At 44.9% G+C, this 18,002-nt stretch overlaps 1 protein-coding gene across 4 annotated transcripts in view; it reads right to left on the bottom strand.

The window, feature by feature from the left end:
• MAPKAP1 (MAPK associated protein 1) overlaps positions 1-18,002 on the bottom strand; it is a 262,045-nt gene that overhangs the window by 39,879 nt on the left and 204,164 nt on the right. For all 4 annotated transcript variants that reach the window (XM_073590749.1, XM_073590750.1, XM_073590752.1 and 1 more), the window contains one exon: positions 1,021-1,158. In XM_073590749.1, the coding sequence (XP_073446850.1) occupies positions 1,021-1,158 (138 nt within the window). The remainder of the gene's footprint in view (positions 1-1,020; positions 1,159-18,002) is intronic.

The following is an 18,002-nucleotide window of genomic DNA, read 5'->3' as shown; positions in this document are numbered from 1 at the left end:
CTAATTCAATGGACTCACGCAGATAGCCCTAACCATGACATACAAAGCCATCCACAACCTTTCTTCTCCATACATCTGTGACATTGTCTCTAGGTACCTACCCGCATGCAACCTTCGATCGTCCCAAGATCTCCTTCTCTACTCTCCCCTTATCTCTTCTTCCCACAACGGCATACAAGACTTCTCCCGTGCTTCCCCCATACTCTGGAACTCCCTACTGCAACACATCAGACTCTCACCATCAACGGAAACCTTCAAGAAGAACCTGAAGACCCACCTGTTCCGACAAGCCTACAGCGTGCAATGATCCTCAGTCTACTGTACCACCGCACGACCTGCTCTACCCTCTCCTACTGTATCCTCACCCATCCCTGTAGACTGTGAGCCCTCGCGGGCAGGGTCCCCTCTCCTAATGTACGTGTGTCCCTTGTCCCTTATCTTACACTTGTATATTACTCTTGTATATATTACACTTGTCTATATTTCCCCTTTTCACATGTAAAGCGCCATGGAATAAATGGCGCTATATAAATGCATAATAATAATAATAATAATAATAGCCAAGTACAACATTCATATGCAACCACGTCACTCCATTCAATCTTGACCAAAGTGAAGTGTAACAGGATTGGGAACCCTCTTTCAGCAATCATGGGCTTCCTAGCAGTGGGATACTCAACAATTAGTCCCTGTGGACAGGTGATAAGTAACTTTCATGGAAAAATGTCATTAATGCAGTCTTACAGGAGGGAGATGCAGCTGCAGTTTCTCTATGTGCCTGGGAGTGGAGCGAAAATAAGATGACCTTTGTTTGCTAAAGGACATGTTCATATGACTTGGAAAACGTAACGAGTAATTTACTACAGGATCCATATGAGAAATACATATGGATACTTCCGCCATCCAATCCACGGGTGAATTTACCGATGTTCCTAAATTCCTGGCCAGGGATCGGTGTCCCACAATAGATTTTTGGTGCATTGTGTTATACCCGATCACCCTCTGATATCAGCCACTTACTTGGGCTTTTCTCTTCCGCAAGGTCACATGCACAAAGCAAGTCAGAATCGATGGAGATCGGCTTCTGCTTTATCCAAAATTTTGTGCTGGCTTTCTGATTAGTCACTGGGTCAATCTCGACCTTCTCACCGGAGATCCCTGCGGAGCAAAAGTAAATGCATGTCATTTAATACCACAGCCAGAGGGATGTAATGGGAAGCTGTGAGTTGACCACACTCGGAAGGTTACACAGAAAACTGAAATGTTCCTGCTCGCAGGCTTCACATATAAACCTCATACCATTCTCTATTAATACGTTCAATCATGTCAAACGACATTACGATCAACGTGACATTCTTCAAAAAGTAACAAGAATAAAAAACAATCCACAAGAGTTCTGGGGGCCGATGGCCTTTTATTGACCTTTTTTATTTTTTAAAACTGCTACAAATTACTTACTTCCTTTTACAGAGGTAGAGAATTAAATCATGAATTATTACTGCCTGGAGCCACCACTAGGGGGAGCTCATCAATTTAGACAACTTTATTTCAACTTAAAGAACACCAATTTAAAGTAGTAGAAATCAACAAGGCACTCAAGTATAAAGTCCGTGAAAGTGCACAAGTAGGGTCTCCAGCCCATATGATAATAAGAAGAAACTTGGCACTCAAAATTTGTGAAAAAGGTGATTCTTCATTTATTTAGCATCCAGATAGATAATTTTACTAAACGTTTTCGATCCAACAATGGATCTTCATCAGAGATTCTCTAAACGTTTACTGCAAGAACACATATAAAGAGAACAAAAATTAATCTCAATGTTGTAAAGATTTCAATAAACATCAAAGAGAATACAATATCATATGATGCATGAAAAGAATGACAGAACATAATTTAGCATAATCCGTCAGTTCAGCGTGTTCTTTGCCTGGATCCTAAAGATTGATCCATAAGTGCACGTGGTCTGTGTGGAAATCTTTCTAATGCTTATAAAGAAATCGGTGTTGAGGAAGAAATAATAACCGGTGGTTAATCCTAAGTGATAACTGAGGAAAAAGAAGGATTCCATGAAATCAAGGATACTAATGCTCCCAACCATTTGGTGCAGATTGTCCCTGGAAGATATTTAGTGCTCATATTACACGTAGTTTGACTACGTTGGTCCTCCTAGGAGGAAAAAGAAAGAGGGTAACACAAGGTCACAAATAACATTGCTGTGTACCTAGTGGTTCTACAAGTGGAGATGATGCCCAAAATCTCCTAAAGAACACGCTGAACTGACGGATTATGTTAAATTATGTTCTGTCATTCTTTTCATGCATCATATGATATTGTATTCTCTTTGATGTTTAATGAAATCTTTACAACATTGAGATTAATTTTTGTTCTCTTTATATGTGATCTTGCAGTAAACGTGTAGAGAATCTCTGATGAAGATCCAATGTTGGATCGAAAACGTTTAGTAAAATTCTCTATCTGGATGCTAAATAAATGAAGAATCACCTTTTTCACAAATTTTGAGTGCCAAGTTTCTTCTTATTACCAATTTAAAGGGAAAGTGTCACCACCTAATCTGAGAACAGAATTATGTAGAGATAGAGACCCTGATGCCTGTGACGTGTCACTTACTAGGCTGCAGTTTTGATAAAAATAACAGTTTTATAAGTGGAAGCTTGTCACTAGAGGACTAGTAAATCTGCTGCCAGGTAGTCCTCCATATTCATGAGCTGTGTATAACTCCGCCCCATCACTGAGTGGCTGCTTTTTGCCTAAGCACAGAGTACACAGAAAGCTTCCAATCAACGGTGTGGGCGGGGTTATACAGAGCCCAGCATTCAGAGAACTGCTAGAGCTGCAGCAGAAAAGACTGGGATTTAATAAAAAACTGAAGGAAGCAGTTAAGTACACGATACATCCCCGGAGTCAGGGTCTCTGCACCTATGTCATGCTGCTTTCAGATTTCATAGCACAGACCTGCTGACAGATTCCCTTTACTAAATTTTATCTCACTCATATGCCCCCCCCAGTGGCAATTTACAGTTCTACATTAGTAATTTCTCTCTCCTTCCAGATAAGTTTAGCAATTAAACAAGACTGATAACAGATAATAATAGCATGCATACACAAATGATCAAATGCAATGTAATGGAAAGGGGAGAAATGCTAGAAGTCTTCCACATCATTATAAACTCCTCCAATAAAGGCACACACTCCATCACTCCCTCTATACAGTGTTACATCCAAAGTTCGTCGGTTCGGCATCACTAGTGGAAGTTTTGCCAAAAGCTAGTGATGCGTTGATGACCTTTCTGGCAGTGAAGCTGTTAAAGATGTGCGTACTTGACGGTCGCAATCAGGTTCCTCCGCGGGTAAGAAAATAAGGCAAGATACCAAATTCTTCCAGATGAACACATGATGCTGGAGGTTTGAACCTAGAGTGATTTTTCGACAGTAGCCGAATATAAACCAGCAGTGACACCTAAAGTGGCCGCTGATTTATAGCCACAGTGAGTTTGGGCCTGCGTCCCCATGAATATTAGCACTACAAATCTGGGCCCATTTAGCAGAGAGAGCTTGGTACATACATCACCGGCTCCTGCTCCTAGCCAAGGTCACCCTCAAAGCCATCAATCTTTCCAGCAAGGGGCAAGTGGGCCAGGCATGGAAGTTGTGCAGTGGGAGAAAGCAGCCGCTCCAGTCTTTCTCATCTGCCTTTTTATCATGTAAAAAGCGTGCAAACCTCTATTATATTTATCTGCCGGATGGTCCATCTATTACTGCCTGTATCTACATGAGAAAAGACTCCCGCGCACATGCAGCGAAACGCAACAGCAGGAAGGACATCATTGTCTATTGAACAAAATACACAGTGTACAATATACTAATATAGACAGGAAAGGAGCGTAGAAACTCGAAAGTCATGGCCAAAAGTTTTGAGACTGACACAAATTTTATTTTTCCCAAAGAGAAATTGTTAATGAGGACAAGGCAGCTGGTATCACTATCATGCTGATTGAATGATGAGAAGACTGGGTTGTTTTAAATAATTGATTTCTTTTAACCAAAGAAAACACATACAGTCACCATTGCTTTGAATCAAAAAAGCCTTTACAGGCAAGAACATTGCTGCTTGTCAAACTGCCCCAAAATTAATAATTTATAAAAAAAAAAAGAGCATGTCTATTGCTGTGAAGAAGGCTTAAGGGTGTCCAAAAAAGTCCAGCAAGTGCCAGAACAATCTCCTAAAAAGGATTTAGCTATGGGATTATTGCTACACCAGTGCAGAGTTTGCTCAGGAATGGCAGCAGGCAGGTGTCAGTGCATCTGAATGCACAGTGAGGTGAAGGCTTTTGGAGGCTGGATTGGTGTCAAGAAGGGCAGAAAATAAGCCACTTCTCTCCAAAGAAAACATTAACGACAGGCTGACATTCTGCAGGAAGTACGGGGGTTGGACTGCAGAGGACAGGGGTAAAGTTATTTTCTCTGATGAAGCCCCTTCAGACTGGGGCATCTGCAAGAATGATCGTCCAGAGAAAATAAGGTGAGCACTACAATGAGTCCTGTGTCATGCCAACAGTAAAGCATCATGAGACCATGTATGGAGTTGCTTTTCATCCAAGGGAGTTGGCTCAGTCGTAAGGTTTGTCACTTGGCTTATCTAATCCAGATCAGTCTTTTTTTGGCACTATGCATCACACACTAGGAAGGTATAGGGCAGCTGAGTGGTAACACACTATTCGCTAGATCGGTGTCCATGGGGGTCACCCATGTCAGATCAGGGCTAGTACATGACCGTGCACGTAGTTTCCAGAGCACGGGTGCACACGAAGTCCGCGTTCTGCAGTGCAGTCTTTGGCAGTCTCTTCAGTCTATATTTTCTTCCATTCACTTATCTTGTGCAGAACGAGTGTGATCAATAAAGCTGCTGGCTGGGAATCGATAACTCTTGGGAAGTAGATTTCCCAGATATAATTGTCTGTGCAGTGTGACAGACAGCGTACAGCAGCCTATACCTGGAGATATTTACAGCCTACAGACGCTGCATGCTGGAAATAGTTACAAATAGTAATATTGTATCACGTAATCAATACCGGAACCAGGATTGTTCACAACTAGACACATTTTGATACTAACTTTTTTTTTTCCTAAATGAGCTCCTCCATCTGTAGTGAAACTACAACTCCAAATATATACCGAGAGCAATATATTTTTCGAGACCTGATTCCATGGTGATCAACTGATTGCTACTTTTACCCTGCTGAATCCCTGCCCATCAGATGTGATTACTAGGGAAAGCTGCAGGCCAGGTGATGTACATTTATAACTTACTGATAGGAATCGCCAGTAAATATCTAGTCGTTTATTTTGGCCTCGTTTGCCGAGCTCGGTATCACTTTGCAGGATCTGCGTTAAGCTGCCCATACACGTGTGATAAAAGTTGTGCAAACTTTGCAAATTTTATGAAAGCTTAGGCTATGTGCACACGTTGCGGATTCTGCTGCGTTTCCGCAGCGGTTTTGGCCCTGCGGAAACGCAGCAGTTCCACTGACATGGTACAGTACAATGAAAGCCTATGGGATTTCAAAAACGCTGTGCTCACGCTGCGGTTTTTTCTGCGTGGTTTTGCTGCGGTTTACAAACTGCAGCATGTCAATTGTTTGGGTGGTTTCCACAGCGGTTTCACACCTTTAACATAGTAGAGGTGAGAAACCGCAGGCCAAACCGCAGGTCACTTTACCTGCGTTTTTACCTGCGGCTCCGCGCGGAAAAACCCACAGCGGAATCCGCAACGTGTGCACACAGCCTAATAATTCTTGATGGCCGATGGCAGACTTATCTGCTGAAAATGTGAACAGGTTGGAAAATGTCAGCCTTGGTCAGATGAATCTAGATATGCATGGCAGATTGGCTACATTTAACCTAACACGTGTCAAACAAATGTGGTGTTTGGCTTTTTGTCCATTGGATAGTTGGTAAGTACAATATGATGGTACATTGATCAACTGGCCCATCAGATATGTTGTCTCTTAACAACTCCACGGTTCGGAAACTATGATGTGGTTAAAAAGAAGCGGGGTGTCCATTCTTCGGGCAGCTTTATAAGCATAGAGCAAAGACAGCGGCACTGTCGTTTTCCCTTAGAATTTTCACCTAAAAAAAAACAAAAAAAAAAAACTCAGCGGTTCAGCCGGTGTCTTAAAGATGCTGTGTGCACATACTATACCTTACCAGTGCAATCAGCCAACAAGATAGGTAATATAGCCACCCCATACACATCTCCTCAATCTCCCAAAACACCTAAACTATATAATGGAGGAAGGTATTATTCTTCTCTAAATTCTTTTAATTTGTTACAGAACAAGACAAAAACAAGACACTCAGGCTGTGTGCCCACGTAGCGATTTTTAAGCGTTTTTTGCCGCGATTTTCGGCGCGAAAATGTTTAAAAATCGTGTACAGAACGCCCCCCATGCATTCCTATGGCATTCCGCACATACTGTGCTAATGCTGCGCTTTTTTCCGCGGCGGAATCGCATCACGGAAAAAATCGCAGCATGCTCATTCTTTTGTGCGGAATCGCAAAGAATTGCCGCGATTCCGCACCCATAGGAATGCATGAGAATCGCTTACTTCCCGCATGTGGCTATGCCCACCATGCGGGAAGTTAAGCGTCTCATGTGCGGTTGGTACCCACGGTGTGGAGGAGAGGAGACTGTCCTCCAGGCCCTGGGTACCATACCCCTGTAAAAAAAAAAAAGAATAAAAAATAAAAAATCGGGGTATATTTACCTTCCGACGTCCCGCGCTGCCACCCCGGGCCTCAGCGTTCCCAGTAATGCCTTGCGGCAAGGTCCTGTGATGACGTGGTCTCGCGAGATCGCTATAGCAACGCGAGACCACGTCATCACAGGTCTCGCAAGGCATTACAGGGAACGCTGAGGCCCGGGGTGGCAGCGCGGGACGTCGGAAGGTAAATATACCCCGATTTTTTAATTTTTTTTAGCATTTTAACATTCTATCTTTTACTATTGATGCCGCATAGGCGGCCTCAATAGTAAAAACCTGGTCACACTTGTCAAACACTATGTTTGACGAGTGTGACCAACCTGTCAATCACTTTCCAAGCGATGCTTCAAATTGCTTGGAAAGTGCTTGAATATCGCACACGAAAATCGCGGCAAAATCGTGATCATAATCGCGGTAAAATCCGCGCGATTTCTGGGAAGGAGTCCGGTTTTTGGTGTGTGTTTTAACACGCACCGTGGGCACATAGCCTAATAAAAATATATAAGACAACCGCCATATGCTGCCATCTGTTTAACTAAAAATAAAGACATATGTGTCTCATCACCTGCATACACTAAATGGAAATTAATACATATCTACAAATAATAGAGGATAGGTAACATAAATTAGCAAAACTGCTGAGGTGGCAACATGTCCTAGCAAACACAAAGACTACAACAAATCAGATTAGGTGTGCATTCAATTCACACTGGCCGATTACCACGAATGAGCATTAATAGGAATGATTGTTTCCCGATTAACGTGATTACCGAACAAGCAAAGTACTTGTTGATGGGGTGAAATTATTTTTATACTAGCTTAAAAATCATCATTCTCGGCAGCACATTGTCCTGTATAAACATCACATGTGCTGTGGAGAAGAATAACAGTTGATGTGCACAGAACAATTATTATTACCGATCGTTGTATGCACATTGGAAGTGCAGTCGGCCTGTCTGAACGTGCAGGCGAAAGTTTGTCGTTTAATATGGCAAGTCAGCAAGTGTAAATTTACCCTTAGCTTTACTAACAAAATGTGCAAAATGTACATGTTGTGCACCAACAACGCAGACAGGTCCCGAACAGTGTCTTAAAATGTTATACCCATCAATGCTAGACCAGAGATGGGCAAAGTGCAGCCTGAGGGCCACATCCGGCCCTCTGGCCGTTCCAGTCCAGATTGTGGACCAAGACAGCCCAGAGGCTGAAAACAGTGGCCCATGGGTCACACCTTGCCTTCCACTGTCGGCTGCCCACGTCCTGGTATCACCACTATCCACATCTTCAGGATGCAGACAGCGGTGAATATATTAGTGGAGGAAAGAGCTGCCAGCTCCTCCCACCAATCCGTGTGTGAGACAGCAGACATGATGACATCATTACATCGCGTCTGCTGTGTTTACATGTGTACACGAGGCCATGTGGGGGCTCATACTGTAAAGGAGGCTAAATGGGGGATCATACTGTATATAGGAGGCTATGTGGGGGCTCATATGGTATATAGGAGGCTATATGGGGCTCATAAGGTATTTAGGAGGCCATGTGGTGGCTCATACTGTATATAGGAGGCTATGTGGGGGCTCATATGGTATATAGGAGGCTATATGGGGCTCATAAGGTATTTAGGAGGCCATGTGGGGGCTCATACTGTATTTAGGAGGCCATGTGGGGGCTCATCTAATATATAAAGCTCAAGTGTGTGTATGTATGTATGTATGTATGTATGTGTGTGTGTGTGTGTGTATGTCCGGGATTGGCATCCGCACCGTCGCAGCTACAGCCACAAAATTTGGCACAGTCACACGTCTGGACCCCGAGAGTGTCCTAGGCTATGTTGTGAGGCGAAATTTTAACCCCGCGCGTTCCAATTCACCAAACAATTTTGCCCTTATCTACATAATGGGGAAAAAGTGTGTGTGTATCAAGTCCCGCTCCTCATTATGATGTCATAATGGTTGCCATGGCGACGCTGATGTCATCATAGGTTGCAAGCCCCGCCGCTCATTATGATGTTATAATGGTTGACTATGGGATGGAGGATGTGTGATGGGAATATGGGCACTGGACTATGGGATGGAGGATATGTATGATGGGTATATGGGCACGGGACTATGGGATGGAGGATATGTATGACGGGTATATGGGCACTGGACTATGGGATGGAGGATATGTATGACGGGTATATGGGCACGGGACTATGGGATGTAGTATATGTATGATGGGTATATGGACACGGGACTATGGGATGGAGGATATGTATGATGGGTATATGGGCATGGGACTATGAGGTGAAGGATGTGTGATGGGTATATGGGCACTCGACTATGGGATGGCGAATATGTATGATGGGTATATGGGCATGGGACTATGGGATGGAGAATATGTATGATAGGTATATGGGCATGGGACTATGGGATGGAGGATGTGTGATGGGTATATGGGCACGGGACTATGGGATGGAGGATATGTATGACGGGTATATGGGCATGGGACTATGGGATGGTGGATATGCATGATGGGTATATGGGCACGGGACTATGAGATGGAGGATATGTATGATGGGTATATGGGCATGGGACTATGAGATGAAGGATGTGTGATGGGTATATGGGCACTCGACTATGGGATGGCGAATATGTATGATGGGTATATGGGCATGGGACTATGGGATGGAGGATGTGTGATGGGTATATGGGCACTCGACTATGGGATGGCGAATATGTATGATGGGTATATAGGCATGGGACTATGGGATGGAGGATGTGTGATGGGTATATGGGCACTCGACTATGGGATGGCGAATATGTATGATGGGTATATGGGCATGGGACTATGGGATGGAGGATGTGTGATGGGTATATGGGCATGGGACTATGGGATGGAGGATGTGTGATGGGTATATGGGCACTCGACTATGGCATGGAGGATATGTATGATGGGTATATGGGCACGGGCCTATGGGATCGTGGATATGTATGTTGGGTATATGGGCAAGGGACTATGGGATGGAGGATAATTTTAATTTGCTATAACTAACCACAGTTAGTTACTATGCCCAGGCAGCGCCGGGCTCTTCAGCTAGTACTGATTCAAGATTCAAGATTCAAAGAAGCTTTATTGGCAGGACTAAATACACATTAGTTTTGCCAAAGCAGGTGTACAGGTGTGTGTGTGTATGTCCGGGATTGGCATCCGCACCGTCGCAGCTACAGCCACAAAATTTGGCACAGTCACACGTCTGGACCCCGAGAGTGTCCTAGGCTATGTACTGTATATAGGAGGCTATGAGGGGGCTCATACTGTATATAGGAAGGTATGAGGGGGCTCATATTGTATACAGGAGGCTATGAGGGGGTTCATATTGTATGTAGTAGGCTATGAGGGAGCACATACTGTATATAGCAGACTGGGGATTCATACTGTACATATAATGTTATGTTGGGCTCATACTGTATACAGGAGGCTACGTTTGGGCTCATACTGTATATAGGAGGCAATGTGGGGGCTCAAACTGTATATATAAGACTATGTGGGGCTCATACTGTATTTAGGAGGCTATTTAGGAGGCTATGTGGGGCTCATACTGTATATAGAGGGCAATGGTGGCTCATACTGTATATAGGATTCTATGAGGGGGCTCATATTGTATATAGGAGGCTATGAGGGGGTTCATACTGTATATAGGAGGCTATGTGAGGACTCATACTATAGATATAAGGTTATGTTGGGCTCATACTGTATATAGGAGGCTACGCTTGGGCTCATACTGTATATAGGATGCTATGTGGGGGCTCAAACTGTATATAGAAGACTATGGGGCTCATACTGTATATAGGGGGTATGTGAGGGCTCATTGTATATAAAGAGGCTGTGTGGAGGTTCACACGGTATATAGAGGGGCTATGTGGGGGCTCATGCTGTATGTAGGGGGTTGTGTGGGCGCTCATACTGTATATAGGGGGCTGTGTGCAGGCTCATACAGTATACAGAGTCAGCATGGGTTTGTAACTAATAAGTCATGTCAGACTAACTTAATTTCCTTCTATGACAGAATCACTGATTAGGTGGATCAAGGAAATGCTGTAGATATAGTATATCTTGACTTCAGCAAAGCATTTGACAAAGTCTCTCATACAATCCTTATTGAAAAAATGACTAAGTATGGAATGGACAAGGCAACTGTTAGGTGGATTCATAACTGGCTTAGTGATCGGACCCAAAGAGTGGTCGTAAATGGCAGCAAATCCAGTTGGAAGAATGTCTCAAGTGGGGTACCACAGGGCTCTGTCCTATTGTTCAACATCTTTATCAACGATTTAGATGAAGGAATTGAGGGTAAACTGATTAAATTTGCTGATGACACAAAGCTAGGAGGGATAGCTAATACTAGAGAAGAGAGAGAGAGGATTCAAAAAGATATAAATAAACTGGAGAAGTGGGCAGCAACTAACAAAATGGTTTTTAACAGGGAGAAATGCAAAGTACTACATCTGGGCAATAAAAATGAAAAAAGCATTTACAGAATGGGAGGAATAGGGCTAAGTGACAGCACATGTGAAAAAGACTTGGGTATACTAATAGATCACAGACTGAATATGAGTCAACAGTGTGATGCAGCAGCAAAAAAGGCAAATGCAATTCTAGGATGTATTAACAGAAGCATACAGTCTAGATCACGTGAAGTCATTATTTCCCTCTACTCCTCTTTGGTCAGACCTCATCTGGAATATTGTGTCCAGTTTTGGGCACCACATTTTAAAAAAGACATCAACAAACTGGAGCAAGTTCAGAAAAGAGCGACCAGAATGGCGACAGGTCTGCAAACCCTGTCTTATGAGGAAAGGTTGCAGGATTTGGGAATGTTTAGTTTGCAAAAGAGAAGACTGAGAGGAGACTTAATAGCGGTCTACAAATATCTAAAGGGCTGTCACATTGTAGAAGGATCAACTTTATTCTCATTTGCACAAGGAAAGACTAGAAGCAATGGGATGAAACTGAATGGGAGGAGACACAGATTAGATATTAGAAAAAACTTTTTGACAGATAGAGTGATCAATGAGTGGAACAGGCTGCCACGAGAAGTGGTGAGTTCTCCTTCAATGGAAGTCTTCAAACAGAGGCTGGACAGACACCTGACTGGGATGATTTAACGAATCCTGCTTTGAGCAGGGGGTTGGAGCAGATGGCCCAGGAGGTCCCTTCCAACTCTACGATTCTATGATTCTATGATTCATTCTGCTACATGTTAAGTGATACAATATTAATAGAACATAATTATCATTAATATGCAAATATTAATTTTGAGCAGAACTATTTCAGCCTATATGTTTGGCCTCCAGAACAATCACTATCTCTCATGTGGCCCCTTGGGAAAAATAATTGCTCACCTCTACATTAGACTAATGTTGGCAAAACCCGCAGCTTATTTTGCTCACGAGGAGGAGCTGCACCACTGTCCGCGTTTTTAGCTCTTGTGGAGCAACTTTTTGTCACCTGTTCACTGGAAAAGCTTAAAGGGGTTAAGCGAGGTCTAATGAATAGGCGATAACTTGTGGATTGCGAGTGGTCTGACAGCTGAGACACACATCATTTCGAAAATGAGACTCCATTGAAAAGGAGCTTCATTCTCTATGAGAACCCTAGAAATAGAGTATTCAGCTTTATGATGGGGCACTTTAGAGCTCTCTTCTCTGGATCTTAGAAGGTCCAACCACATTGTCTGGGTGAAGGCAACTTTTAATGCTGTGAAAAACCCTTTAGGCTACTTTCACACATCAGGTTTTCGGCGTCAGGCGCGATCCGGCGTCGTGCCGGAATGCCGGATCCGGCAAATGTTTTGTAAAACCTGATGTGCCGGATCCGGTTTTCTGCCGGATCCGTCTTGTTCTTGACAGACAAAACCGGATCCGTCTCATCCGGTTCATCCGTTTTTCTATCCATTTTTCTATCCGTTTTTCGACGGATTACGCCGGATCTGGTTTTTAAAATTGACCCTTGTGGCCTCATCCGTTTTTCTATCCGTTTTTCGACGGATTACGCCGGATCTGGTTTTTAAAATTGACCCTTGTGGCCTTCCGAACGGGATTGGCTACTGGAAAACTATATATAGCATGTTCCTACAGCCCTTCTTTGACAGGTTGTAGAGGAGAAAGTGCAGGTTGGAGAGAAGAGCAAGTTACTGGCGAAGATGGATGTTGTCATTGGAAATATTACCACTAGAAGTTCTGTGACGGTTTCAGTAATGAGGGACAATTTTGCACTATACTTTATGTCACCTCAAGGCAGAGTACACTGGCAGGATGACAGAGTGTGAAAGATTTGTGCCCTAACCAAACTTGTGTACCTTCTGGACCAACAGTATATACCTTTGCCAACCAAAGTTGGCTATCTTGTCATGGTCTTACTATTTTTAGCTTTAGGCCACAGGTGTGTACCTGGTTGTGTTTTATGCAAAGTATTTCACCTTTTAACAAAAGTTGTGTACATTGTTAGGAAATCACCAACAATAAACACAACTTTTCAGGTGAAATACTTTGCTTCAAACACAACCAGGAACACAACTGTGGCAAAAAGCTAAAATTTACCCACAGTTATATACCTGGTTTTGAATACCTTTTTACCTTTTAAATACCCTGTATTTAACCTTTTTTTTAAACATATTTCGCCGCAGAAAGAAATGACAGACAACCAGTGTAAACAATAATTTAACTTTTATTTAAAATATTTTTTTTTGTGTAAACTGTTTTTAAAGTTAAAAAAACTTTTTTAATAAAGGTTTGAAACCAACCAAATGGGCATTTTTATTACAAAAAAAACATTATAACTCGGTGTAGTGTGGGGTGGAAATACTGCTGGAGGGGCTGCGGGACACTTCGACAATGGGAGTGTGGAGAGAGGACTGGGATCTTGGTGGGGAAGGAACAGTTAGAGGTGATGGTGTGGAAAAAGCTACAGAATGGGTGGACATGTGGGAGGCAGAAGAGGTGGTGGGCGGTGGAGTGGAGGGTTGGGCAGGGACTGTAGGAGCAGATGATGTTGATGGAAAGTTGTATGGGGAAGGAGTTTGGTACGGGGAAGGAGTTTGGTACGGGGCAGGTTGCTGGAAGTGGGGAGATGTCTGGTACTGGGGAGGTTGCTGGTACTGGGAAGGTTGCTGGTACTGGTGAGGTTGCTGGTATGTAATAGGAGGGGGAGGATGGAAAGTGGCTGGAGGGGGTGCAGATGTAATAGGAGGGGGAGGATGGAAAGTGGCTGGAGGGGGTGCAGATGTAATAGGAGGGGGAGGATGGAAAGTGGCTGGAGGGGTTGCAGGTGGAGGAACTACAGTGGTGGGAGGTGGAGGTTGGGAGGTAACCTGCTGTAGAGCACCGTGGCACGAATGCATTACATGCATCTGCTGGGTAGGAGATAGTGTTGCCATGCGCTCCACAACAGACCTGAAAAAGGTGTGGTTTGGCGAAGATCTTGCTTCTGAATGCATGGTTTGCAGAAGTGTCTTCACCTCCAGAATGCAGGAGTTGATCTGCTGAAAGCCTGCGGAGATTTGCTCTGACAAGACTTTTAGACAGTTCTGGAAAGATGCATTCAGATGCAAGAACTCTGGCGCATAACTCTTTTCCTGACCCCTCTGCCGCTGCCGCCCAGTACCCGCAGGTGTACTAGAGGTGGCAGGGGCAGAAGGGTGGGGTAAAGGGAAAGCGATCTCCTCACCAGCAGCTTCATGTAATGTAGGCGGCCACGATGCTCCTGTGCTGGTGGATGGGACAGATGGGTCGAATGTGTGGGAAGGCTGGGAAGGTGCAGATGTACCGGGGCGGTCGAAGTGTCCCTCGGTGCCGGTCTCCTCAGGGATCGCCTCAGAAGGGTCCAATCGTGCAGGCTCCCGAGTGCTGCTCACCGTGCTGTGGAATAAAGAGAAAAAAAACCAATTAAAATACTGACATGGTATGGCCCTGGCTGAAAAAAAAAAGTTACATCTAACATTTTTTTTCACATGTGGTGTGTAATATTTACCTTCTAGTGACCATTGTTTCCCGGAGGAACGACAGGGCTTGTGCGTACTTGTACTTGCTCCTGCGTCCTCCAGATCCACTCGGGGCCCGCATCTCTTTATTGAACTCCTTCTTGAAACGATCCCTCACAGACCACCACCGATTCACAATTCTGTTCCCTGAAACGAGAAAGGAGTGGTTAGTATACAACATCAGTGTTTCACAAACTCCAGTCCTCATGGTCCCCAGGGGTCATGTTTTCAGGATTTCCATAGTAAATAGAAATCCTGAACACATGATCCGTGGGGACCACGAGGACTGGAGTTCGGGAAGCACTGGTTTACATCAAGCAACCGGTACTGTATATACTTACGCTCTTTAATCTGGGCCCGAACATCGAGGTCCTCCCAGCGGCCCACAAGGAGCGAACAGATTTCCTCCCAGAGTCGTCGGGTAACGATAAGGTCAGCGTGGCGGCGGTCAGCCATATTCCAGAGCGGCTCCCTTTCTCTGACGAGATCGATGAGGTGGTCCACATCGAGTCCTCCATCCTCACCGTCAGAGTCGGGAGCACGCTGTGAAGGCTGTTAAAGAAAAAGACAAAAATAACATAATTAGCCTCCACAAAAGAAATGAAATAAAAAGTGCAAAAAAACAAAGCAAAAATATTTATACTTACACGCTGGTGACCGCCGCGTTGCTGTCGCCGACGACCCTGGGAGGCACTGCGAGGACCTCTTGGCCGAGCACCAGATTGGGAAGACTAGAGAAGAAAACAAAAAATGTTATGTCTTTGGATGTAGGCATTTGTTTGCTGTGTGTGGTCTGCAGAACATTGTTTTCTATGTGTTGTGTGTAGTGTGATGTTGTGTTTCTGCGTTTGATGCAAAAAACTTACCAATTGTGAGCCCACTCCAGGTGTCTGTCCACCCCTTCCTTCTTCTTCTGGGAGCTCCTCTTCATCTTGTGAATCCTGTTTTGAAATAAAAGGCAATGAATAGACATATATTACAGAGATGATGGATTTTGGAAATAAAAACTTACCGTCAAACGCTGACGATGCCAGGGAGGGCTCCCAGAAGATGATGTGCTGTCTTCCTGGTGGCCACACTCCATGCCTGTGGGTGGTGTTCCAGCTGCTGCCATTGCTGCTGCTGCTGCATCTATTGGGCGGCTGTTGAATAAAGAGAAACAAAGGGCCAATGAATATCTTGATATTCAATAGCCCTAGTTTGGAGGAATGGGGGATTTGATAATTACCGTCTCTCATTTGCTGCTGGCCTCCCCTCCTCAGCATGTTCCATTTGCTGCTCCATTTGGGGTGGTGGTGGTGCTGATGGTGCTGCAGTGGTCTCCTGCCTTCTCCTGCTGCGCTTGGTTGCTTTCTTGGGTGGCATGTTGGGTGTGGCTGTGGGTCCCACTGTCTTGCTTTTATATATGTCTTGTGGGCAGAGCTACTGAGCATGCTCAGACCAAAAAAAACGGATCCGGCCACCGGATCCGGCTTTCGCCGGATCAGGCGCATTGCGGCGCTCATAGGCTTTCATTGTGTGAAAAAGACGGACGCGCCGGATCCGGCTTTTTCGCCGGAGACAAAAAACGTTACAGTAGCCGTTTTTTCCAGACGCCGGATCGCGACACATTGCCGGATCCGGCGAAAACCGGATGAAACGCATGGCCATCCGGCGCGATCCGGCGCAAATGCAAGTCAATGGGGGGGAAACCGGATCCGGCATTGCATTTCGCCGGATCCGGTTTCTGTCAAAAGCGCCGGATCGCGCCTGACGGCGAAAACCTGATGTGTGAAAGAGGCCTTTAACTGCCAGCGATACCAGCGTGCTCTATGGGGCACTTTAGAGCCCTGTGTTTTTCATCGGAGAGGATCCAACCAGATTGGATGGGTGATAACTTTTAATGCTGGGAAGAACCCCTTAACCGTTTCTCTCATAAGGTCGGATGACTGTACATCAGACTTTTCATGCCTTATTTTAAGGGACATTAAAAAATGTATTTCAAGATTAGAGGACAAGTCATCAGTGTAGAAATTATGGTATGGTAATGTATGCTGAAATCTTGAAACTCAGCTGGTACTGTGCTTATATGTCCTATTAGTAAACTAGTGTCAACGGTGACATCCCAGCAATATCATTACACCACTGGGAAATAGCCTTCAAGATGTGGCAGGAAAGGCCACCCTGATCATGATAAGTTGTCATGAGGACCTGTAAATGGAGTAATAATAATACCGCATATACTCGTGTATAAGCTGAGATTTTCAGCCCATTTTTTGGGGCTGAAAGTCCCCCTCTCGGCTTATACACGGGTCATATACCTGGGGGTCGGCGGGGGAGGGGGAGCGGGGGTTTCAGAGATCATACCTGTCCTGCCGCAGTCTCTGCAGCCTCGCTTCTCCACTGTCTCCCTTCCTGTCTTCAGCAGTCACGTGGGACCGCTCATTACACTCATGAATATGTGCATATTCATGAGTGTAATGAGCGGTCCCACATGACCGCTGAAGACAGGAAGGGAGACAGTGGAGAAGCGAGGCTGCAGAGACCACGGCAGGATGGGTGAGTATAGCGATTTTCACCTGTCCCCCGGTCCATCGTTGCTCACCACTGTCTCTGCTGCATCCTGTGTCAGTGACGTTTAGGCAGCAGGGGGTGCGGTGACGTGGTTAGTGCACGCCGCCCCTCTGCTGGCTGAACAGTCACTGACACAAGAAGCAGCAGACAGCGGCGATGGACCAAGGAGAGGTGAGTATGGCATTTTTGGCAGCATATGGGGGCATATTCTATGGAGCAGCATTTGGGGGCATAGTCTATGGGGCAGCATATGGGGGCATATTCTATGAGGCAGCATATGGGGTATATTCTATGGGGCAGCATGTGGGGGTATAGTCTATGGGGCAGCATGTGGGGGCATATTCTATGGAGCAGCATATGGGGGCATAGTCTATGGAGCAGCATATGGGGGCATATTCTATGGAGCAGCATATGGGGGCATAGTCTATGGAGCAGCATATGGGGGCATAGTCTATGGAGCAGCATATGGGGGCATAGTCTATGGAGCAGCATATGGGGGCATAGTCTATGGAGCAGCATATGGGGGCATAGTCTATGGAGCAGCATATGGGGGCATAGTCTATGGAGCAGCATATGGGAGCATAGTTTATGGAGCAGCATATGGGGGCATAGTTTATGGAGCAGCATATGGGGGCATAG

This window comes from Dendrobates tinctorius, unplaced genomic scaffold, assembly GCF_039654945.1.
Source record: "Dendrobates tinctorius isolate UK_male_01 unplaced genomic scaffold, ASM3965494v1 ptg000120l, whole genome shotgun sequence".
In the NCBI taxonomy this organism is placed as follows: Eukaryota; Metazoa; Chordata; class Amphibia; order Anura; family Dendrobatidae; genus Dendrobates; species Dendrobates tinctorius.
This window is presented reverse-complemented; position numbering and strand designations above follow the sequence as displayed.